Here is a 9,211-nt window from a genome sequence, read left to right as displayed (position 1 = left end):
CTGCTGTGCTCTTAGCTCTTTGTAAGACATTTTGGTCTAAGCCACATTACCTGTAACATTCAATCTCCTTTCCCAGAGAGATGCAGCTTTTTTTTGAGGAGTTTCACAGTAGTTTCCAAGTAATCAGCAGCACAGACTGCAGATCTGGTTCTTCCTGCTGGGTCCTTTAAGTGTTTCAGGAAATCCATTGGGTTGGCAATCTTTTCCTGTAGTTTTCTCTTTAAGCTGAACATAAAAGAGGCCGATGAAATGCCTTCTCTGAAACCAGACCTCCTCTGCCATGCTGGGCTGTCACCTAGATGTGACAGCAGGCTCCTCTCACCTAGGACAAGCTGGCTGCTGATCAGCTCTGCACATCATTTCAGACTGAATTTGGCAAACAAATCATTGTGATCCCCTGCTTTGAATTTGCATTACGTCCTTGTCACAATAAATTTTGTTATCTCATGTTGAAAGCTAGATCAGTGGAAAGCTGAGTTATTCAGTGATCAAACTTTACATTTAATATGTCACAAGATAGATTCTGTGAACAGAGAGATAACCTTGGTCCTGTTGCATCTCTTCCCAGTCCCATGGCTCTTTCTTGCACAACGAAAAACCTTCTGTAGGGTCGGTGGAGAAAGACTCCTCCCCAAAGCATCCTGCTGAGACAGGACAAAATTGGGCAAAATCGAGCCAAACTGGGCAAAAGCAGCTCTCCCCTGACAGGGAGAGCCCTTGAACAGAAGTGTCTCTGTGATAAATGTGCTTTGGAAAACAGAAGAAACACAAGTATATTTTCTCATATTTCCTTATACTGTTGAGGTCCTCATGCAAGAAGGACTCACCTTTTTTTGGCACGTAAATATGCTATGTCTACCAGTTGCCTGGCTTCACTAATGTTGCTCAGCAGGGATGAGTCTGATAGCACCTCTGAGTCCTCTATTGAAAAAAAAGGGAAAAAAAAGCAGAAATGGAGGTTACTTCGTAATCTACACCAGGAGCTACACATCCCACACAATTTGCTTTACGTGTGGTTCCCACCATGTGTTTAGTGCTACCTGGACACCTTTATTTGTGCTTCTCTTGCTCATCTCATTCCCCCTATTGCAGAGCTCCTGAAAGTCGCAGGGCAAGAAGTGACTGTAAAGCAGTATTTTATCATCCATTTAATGGATGGCAGGCTCTCGGGTAGTTATTTTCCACCCTTCTTTTTGAAGGAATGCACCAATACACACACCAGAAATAGCAAAGCAGGCAAATACAGATATAAAATTAAAAAGCACTGTTCTTACCTGCCATCTCTGCAGAGCTGTCAGGACTGGGAAGCACACCAGTCCTTTCTAGCATCTGCACCAGGGCAGAAATCAGCTGGGTCTGACCTGGGCATGGCCAAAAATGGAGAAACTGGGACCAGATTGAGCCAAGAGGAAATATCTGCTGGTTTGCTTTCCTGGATTAAGCAGAAAGGTGCAGACTTCTTCACTGCTTCTGAGTTAATGTTGACTTCCTTTTTGACAAACCAGTAAAAAAGGAAAGAGTAAAGGCACATGTTTACTTTCTGTGAGAGAAAGAGATCAGTTTAACTTTATGATGGTAAAGGATGATGGTGGAATTTGGCTTCTTTTTTCCCTGTTAGCTGACATCTCTGCTGGTTTGGGCATTAAAAAAAATGGGTTGCTTTGCCAACATGCATTTGTGGAGTACACCAACATCCAAATACAGCATGTCTGAATGGTGGACCTGCCAAAATTTGTATCCAGGAAAACCAAAGGTGACTCCTATTTAAAACTGCTTAGTGAGATAAGTTGTATAAACAGTGGTCAGATCATCAGTGATTTGGAAATGCCTATGAAATAAATGCTGATCATTGTGGATGACAAAGTCTGGACAAAGTACGAGGAAGTTGTACAAGGCAAGCTCAAGCTGTCTCCAGTGAAGTCATATGCACAGTCATACAGACAGTCACAAAGTTGTATCTGTGCAAATAAGAACAAGACAGAGGCACAAACTGGGAGATGCCATCCCAAAACGTCTAGAAAGAAACAAAGTGCTGGGCCATCTGAGCACCTCAACATGGATTATGTACAGTAGGAAAAAGGGCTGTACTGCAGTAGGCAAACAGGAAGGTAGCAGAAATAATTTAAGTATTTAAACATGAGTCAGGCTGATCACAAAAGACAATGCTGAATTCTTACTGACAATCAGCCACATAAATCTCAAAAGATTAGGTAGCCAGTTCTTCTAACTGTTCAAATATTTTCACAGTTCTTATTAAGCCAAAGTAAATAAAAAGAAAATATGAGAAAGGAAATTGCTAACAAATATGTATAGTTTTAAATATGAAAAAAAAGAAAATTCTGATGCTGGGTTTTCAGAAACTGAAAATACAATGTCAGCATTTCTCCCCTGAAGAGAAATTCCAAACCAAAAGCAGTAGCACTCCCCCGGTATCAGAGGGACTCTGGGCACCCTGGCAGGTGCTCTGCCTTGTCCATCCAGCCTTCTGCCCACAAAATGTACATAAGCAGAAGGCCAGGCACCTGCAGGGTGGTTTTCCTATTTCTTTTGTATTTTTGACATGTATCATTTCAATTGCTTATGCCTCCGTGATGGTCTGGGAGGCCCTGGTTGGCCTTGGTATGGGGACACTGTCTGCCTTCGAGGGTGTGTGCCACCATTGCAGGTGGCCCAATGTCTGCTCCCATGTCACCTCCCATGCAGACGTTGCATTGACATTACGTGTGTCCTGACAATTCCTCCAACTAGGATTTATGGTGTTTTGGTGCAAGGGTATCCTGCCCACCAAGGATGATGTTCATTCAGCAAAGTGTACAAGACATCTGGGCAGCCAAGGCATAGATTATCCATTAATTAGCTGACCAAGCAGAATATTATTCCATCAAATCTCCTCTCTGTCTTGTTTAGAAGCTGTATATTTCTTCCTGTTCAGGCTCTTTTCTTCCCATCAGGTATTACTGATATTACTTCTCGGTATTACTACTCAGGCTGCAGATCTTCACCTGTAAATCCTAGTGTACGTCTAGGAACCTGTAGCTATGCAACTGCTGATGGTGTTTGCTAAATATGTGATTAATCATTAGATGCAGCAACAAGATCAACTTAAGCAACACAAAAAAGAAAGAGCTCATTATTACATTACTCGTTTCCCATCCTAACGGCAGAGAGCGACACCCTCCCCTTCTCTGTTCAATGTACATCCGATTTTCCTGCAAGCTCTTTCAGCACCCATTTTCATGACACCGATATATTTATGCTAGTAAACCCATGAACCATGATGTCTCAAGTTTAAGTGTCATTAAGGACTTAATTTAGGTACAATTTTCAACATAAAAAGCTTCTTCCTCACCTGCCCATGGCATTTCTTTTGCCTATATTTCAAACTGTGGATTTATTTACATACTACTGAGAGTCAATAGCCCATACAAACCAAGCCTGTCCTTGTCTAGGGCACAGTGGCGTGGAAGAATCACTGCAGATTTAGAAAACTGTGTCCAGTGCATCTTCTGCTCCAACAGATGCAGGGCAGAACTTGCATATGGATGGAGCAAGCAAGATAAACCAGAAAAAAATAAGAAGTGGTAAGTTAGTAGCACAGAAATCATAGGTGAGTAGAGGAGGAAAAGTTCAGAAGACTTCAGGGGTGACTTTTAAATAAAAACAGTTTTTCCAGCTTTAAAAATATAAATACTTTAGCACTAAAAAGTGACTTTAACTCTTTATGGAGAAGGCTGTCTAGTTCTTTGTTCAAGGCCAAATACAGCAGAGGAGCTTCAGAAGATGGTGCCCAGGGGAAAGCTGGTGATGGGACTGCTCTGCACTGCTCATGCTCTGCACTACTATGGGACCACTCTTACGGAGTCTAGGGCATGTCCAGGGTTGTGATATATCAGGATCTGGGCTCACTTCTGGATATTGTCTGGGGAATAAGCAAGGGGCCAACCCCAGAGCAGCAATATGGGTTGAAAGAACGTGAATGAAAAACTGAGAGTCTGTGGACTAAGAGATCATTTCCTCTTTACTTCATCACACTACAGAGCTGTATCATCCCCACCCAGAACACCTTCCTTCTGCCCATGGTTCGACCAATCTACCCCATCAGACAGCAGCTCTGGAGAAGTGGAACTGGCACACCAAGAGGGTCTTGCTCTCCAGCCTGGGATGATAACTGGCAGGGTTTGCTGAGAAAATACCCTCATTACCCAGGTAATAATCTCACTCCTGGACACCATGTAGCTGGAGAAACCTCTGAAGTGAACACTTTAGTGGTGATGGCAAGACCTGTGGTGCCACCTTCTGAGGCATGGGGCCCTGGAGCACAGGTGCAGCTACTGCAGGATGGGTGCCAGCTCCATGGTGTCCAGGAGTGCGATTATTACCTCTCTTTGAAATTCTCCTTTAAAGGCTCATCACTCATCAACACCCAAGGCTATGAAGCCTTCTTAGTGCAGCCCTCCATCAGCCACGGACACCACTCCACAGCCACGATGAGGTACACTGGGCAAGCAAGCAGAAATAGGTGAGCCCAGCAGAAGGGGCAGTGTCACCAGTGAGTACAGACTGCTTCCTGCCTCCTTCCAGAGCAGACACCATGGGGTGATCATCCATGGCCTTCTCTGTCTGTGCTGTGAGCACCCTTGTCATCTGCAGTACTCTCAGCGGTGGTGGGGGCTGTGACAACTTGTCATGACTCACCAAGGTAGGGTGTTCAGACCTGGCTCTGCCCTGAGCAGCAGGCACTGTTCCCAGGGCAGGAAAGTCATGACTTTCTAGCACTGTGGTAGGCCCCACCACACCCACGAGGACAAGCTGCTGCACCTCCATGCATGGAAAGACCACAGCTTGCAAAGTCTCCTGTCCCGAGCACACCTCCTCCTTGTGAGCAACTCTACTTCCCCGGGGACTGGTCCCATCTTGTCCTTCCCAGGAACAAAGCTCCTTTTCTTCTTCGTGAATAAAATCTTCAGCTCCTTCTCATCAACCAAACTTCTTCCAACCACATCTTTTAGTAAAATCACCCTTCCATCCCTCCCACTTTTCTTTCAGACTGTGCCCCCATGCTCAGAGTGGAGGGTAGGAGATTATTTCCCTGGAGAGTGGGCTGGCAAAGGAGACCTCAGCTGCTGCTTATGCCAAGCAGGAGGACAGTTTCTCCATTTTTTCAGTTCATGTTATCCTACTGCTCTGGAACCAGTTTCCATCTTATCCAGGAATCTGGGACACAGCTGTACACCAAAGCAGTTGTCTGTCCCCTAGAAAGCCACTGGGAGAACACAGGGCTTCAAAAGCACCAGAGATTTATTTAAAAAGGAGAATGGAAGGAGCATTACTCACTATAGTTTTCATCATGCCATACTAGCTGGGAGATATGGGAGTAATCTGCTGAAGCGGGCTCTTCCCTGGACCACAGCTTCATTCCTAGAGAGGCTGAATACATGAGGAGATGTAAAAAATTAGCACAAATTTTGGTGTTTGGTTCAATGCTTAACCATGTGAAGGAACGTTTGCATGGACAGAGCTTGCAGGGGTTCATTAGTATTGACAATGCACAAGTAGTGGTGATGTCTTGAACACCACTTACCACTGTGTTACAACCAGTGAGGTGCTGGAGCACTGCTTTATGGTCAGGACAGAGTGTGTTACCATTGCATCAGGCAATGGGACACAGCGGTGGATGTGACACACCACTGCATGCTGGGTCCAGCACTCAAGCAAGTCAGCCGCTATTTTCTGAAACTTGGAACGTCAAAGGGTGAAAACTTACAAGTAGAAGCAGATTCTGGACATTTATCTGAAGAAGAAAAGGGTCCATCTCATGACAGGCCTTGTGGTTTTCTATATTGTGCAATACTGAAAAGCGCCGTTTATTACAAGAGAATAGCTGTCAATTCTCTGTTGAGCTCAGACTTTTTTTTGAACACATCCTCTTCTTTTCACCGGGCAAGATTGTTTTGTCTGTAAATATCACAAGAGTTGTAGATGAAGACAGGTGTTCATTGCCCATGACACAAAATTAGGTAAGGAAAAAAGCCAACAAAAAAACCCAGCACTGAGAACTATTGTGTGAATTCTGGCCAGTGCCACGAAAATCTGAGTCCAGCCAGGCTGCAAGAACCAGCTGGGGGACATGTTCTCCTCCAGACCCTTCTGTTTGGGATCCAGAGCTCTCCAAACCACCCTTCGCCCCCTCAACCCCTTCAGACCTCTCTTTTCAAGCTCTGGTCTCCTCCAAGCTCCTCTGTCAGGATACCACTGCTCTCCAGGTCCCTCTGCCCCCACTCTGGTCCTTGCCAGGTCCCTCCATTGGGGTCTAGATACCCCCTTGTCCTTTCCATATGCACTGTGGACCCCCCCAGACCCCTCCTTTTGGGCTTCCATAATTTGCAGGTCTATGTGCTCTGGTCTGGTCCCTCCAGGTTCCTCCATTTGCTATCTGAAAGATGTTCGAACCCTTACCCTGAAATGAAACCTCACCTCAACAGACCTCTTTGGATAGCAAATGCACAGCACTTCATCCTCAGAAGGAGTAAGAAGAAAAGGCTCATTCTAGTCCACAGACCTCATCATCACTAGCTGTGCCCATCAGGGTGGTGGTGGCATTCCAGCTCTGAACAGTCCCCACTCTTGTACACACCCTGAACCCCACACCCACCCCACAGGCACTTCAGGAGATTCAGGGAGGGTATATCCCAACACTGAATGTGAACACGTTGTCCCGAAGAGGGAGAAGGAAATGTGGATAACTGAAAGGGATGAATTTAAGCTTCACCTTTCTTCTGATTGTCTCCATAATTGCCCAAAGACCCCAACTCACCCCTCTCTTTAGCTCTATCATGTTTGCTGTCCTTGCTCTACTCATATGTCCAGTGATGGAGCTGGTTTGAGCACCTGGTTTCCAATGCCTCGATGCATCCGAGCAGATGGTTCCCCATGCCTAGGCACCCCCCCATGCCTGTGGGACTGCGCAAGCCTGACGGTGTCAGGACTATGCTCCTCCCCAGCCTGTGGAGGAGGGAAATCAAACCACCCAGGCAGGCAGAGGACCCTCCTTTGGACTGGAGGATGAGCACGGAGGACGCGTTCCTACACAGTGAGGTTTCTGTCCAAACTGCTCCCTGCTCATAAATCCCCATGGGAGAGGCATGGGGTGGCAGTGACATAGCAAAGAACTTGCACGGCTCTTGGGCACACCTCTGGGAAACCAGAGAGGGCTTTGGATGTCTCAGGATGCATTCCCAGAGCCAGCCCCCACCCAAATCAGGGATAGGCAAGTGCTTCTACGACTGTCCTGCAAAGATGATATTTGTGCTCCTAGGAGGAGCCAGACCTCGCTCAGCAAGGATTTCCTTTCGACAGTCACCTTTTCTTCCTCTCTCCAAATCCCCTCTTCCAAAAGTCAAAACAACCTGGTGACAACCACACAAGTCTGTCACACCACCCTGCCAGCTGTAGGGCAAAACACTGCCTGGACTGTGTCAGACTGATGCAGTCAGGGAAGTCTGGACCTGTTTTCACACAGGCAAATATGTGTATACTGGGGGGAGATGGGGATGGAAGAGGCTAGAGGTTCAGGACGGTCATCCAGAGAAGCTTCTTGTTGGATACAAGGAGACAAGGTGGAACATAGACCTCCCCCTGTGTCCCTCTTCCATGTCACCACCACTGATGTGACTGGTGCCCAGTTCCCTTTCCCAGCACTGCTGGGATGCTGGTTTCCATCTCAGCCTTAGCTCTGTGCAGGGCAGGTGGTAGCAGGACCTGCGCTGGGTGTGTGGCAGAACCCAGGTCCAGGGTGGGACCAGGTCCTGCCATGTCCCTTGTGGCAGGGGGGCAGCCGTGGGCTCCTGTGGGCACCCCCCTAGCCAGCCCTGCCATGTCCCTTGTGGCAGGGGGACAGCCGTGGGCTCCTGTGGACACCCTCTGAGCAAGCTGCTGTGATGGCCGAGCGGTGAAGGCGTTGGACTTGAAATCCAATGGGGTTTCCCTGCGCAGGTTCAAATCCTGCTCACAGCGGGAGCTTTTACTGGCAGCTCCTACCCTCCCTGTCCCCAGGAGGGACAAACAGAGATAGACCTCTCCAAACATCAAGTGACCCTGCATTCCCACTCTGGCCTAGGCCCTGATCTCCCAGGGACCTCTTACCTTTAGGAGATGGTCAAGGTGGTATTCAGAGGGGGGCAGCTCTGCACCTCGGTGTTCAGGGGGTTAGCTGTGCACCTCTCCTCTTCACAAGAAGAAATCCTGCAATAGCATGTCCACCCCACAGAGCCATGTCACCCTGCTCCCTATGTCCCATTGCCCTGCTCCCTACACCCGTGTCACCCTGCTCCCCACAGCTGTGTCACCCTGCTCCCTATATCCCATCGCCCTGCTCCCTACACCCGTGTCACCCTGCTCCCCACAGCTGTGTCACCCTGCTCCCTATATCCCATCGCCCTGCTCCCTACACCCGTGTCACCCTGCTCCTCACAGCTCCTCGCAGGCTGGTGGCTGCCCTCCACCTGGGCTATTTTTCTGCCGGGGGGCGCAGCCTCAGGGCAGAGGGGAGACAGGTGGCTGCTGCCACCCCCTAAAATTCACCCAGCCCTGACCCAGCCCCATGCTTGGCGTGTGGGAGCTCCTGAGCCCATGCTGAACCCCCCAGAGCTGCTGGAGGGCACTGCAGCACCCCAGAAAAAGGCCAGGACCTGCGGTGGCTGCAGGCACCCCCTTCCCTGACTGGGAATCGAACCCAGGCCGCGGCAGTGAGAGTGCCAAATCCTGACCACTAGACCACCAGGGATGAGGTGGTGGGGGTGGTGGGCTTGTCGGTGGCCATCAACCAGACCCTGAAGGGACGTGGACACTTGGGAAGTCTTGGACACTTGTATCAGATGGGATGGATGTCACAGCCTTTCCAGGGAGATTTTCAGGGACGTCTGCTCATTTCTGAGAGCTGTGGCATTGGGAAGACCCTCTGTGCAAAAGGTGCCCATCTCTGCCAGGGAAGCAGGAGGCGGCTATGCCAGGACTCTGATAACCACCAAAGACAGGTGTGGGGAAGGCAAAGACGGCCAATGGTTCAACTCAGAATCACAGAATCATTCAGGTTGGAAAAGGCCTCTAAGATCAAATCCAACCATCAACCCAACACCATCATGCCCACTAAAGCAGGTTCAGATTTCTATTATCAATATTATTATTACTACTGTCACTTTCACTTTCCTCATCT

At 48.3% G+C, this 9,211-nt stretch overlaps 1 protein-coding gene and 2 non-coding genes across 3 annotated transcripts in view; 1 reads left to right on the top strand and 2 right to left on the bottom strand.

Moving 5' to 3' along the window:
- Nucleotides 1–1,281, bottom strand: part of LOC104539284 (eosinophil peroxidase-like) — a 10,910-nt gene extending 9,629 nt beyond the window's left edge. The window contains 1 exon segment of the mRNA XM_010182762.1: nt 1,275–1,281. Coding sequence (XP_010181064.1) covers nt 1,275–1,281 — 7 coding nt within the window.
- Nucleotides 1,282–7,931: 6,650 nt separating this feature from the next.
- TRNAS-UGA lies at nt 7,932–8,013 on the top strand. Its single transcript has one exon. It is a non-coding gene; the product is annotated as a tRNA-Ser (tRNA).
- A 697-nt stretch (nt 8,014–8,710) lies between these two features.
- Nucleotides 8,711–8,782, bottom strand: TRNAE-CUC. The gene has a single exon. It is a non-coding gene; the product is annotated as a tRNA-Glu (tRNA).
- Between the last annotated feature and the right edge of the window lie 429 nt (nt 8,783–9,211).

The sequence above is a fragment of the Mesitornis unicolor genome, unplaced genomic scaffold (assembly GCF_000695765.1).
Source record: "Mesitornis unicolor isolate BGI_N332 unplaced genomic scaffold, ASM69576v1 scaffold10434, whole genome shotgun sequence".
Classification (NCBI taxonomy): Eukaryota; Metazoa; Chordata; class Aves; order Mesitornithiformes; family Mesitornithidae; genus Mesitornis; species Mesitornis unicolor.
This window is presented reverse-complemented; position numbering and strand designations above follow the sequence as displayed.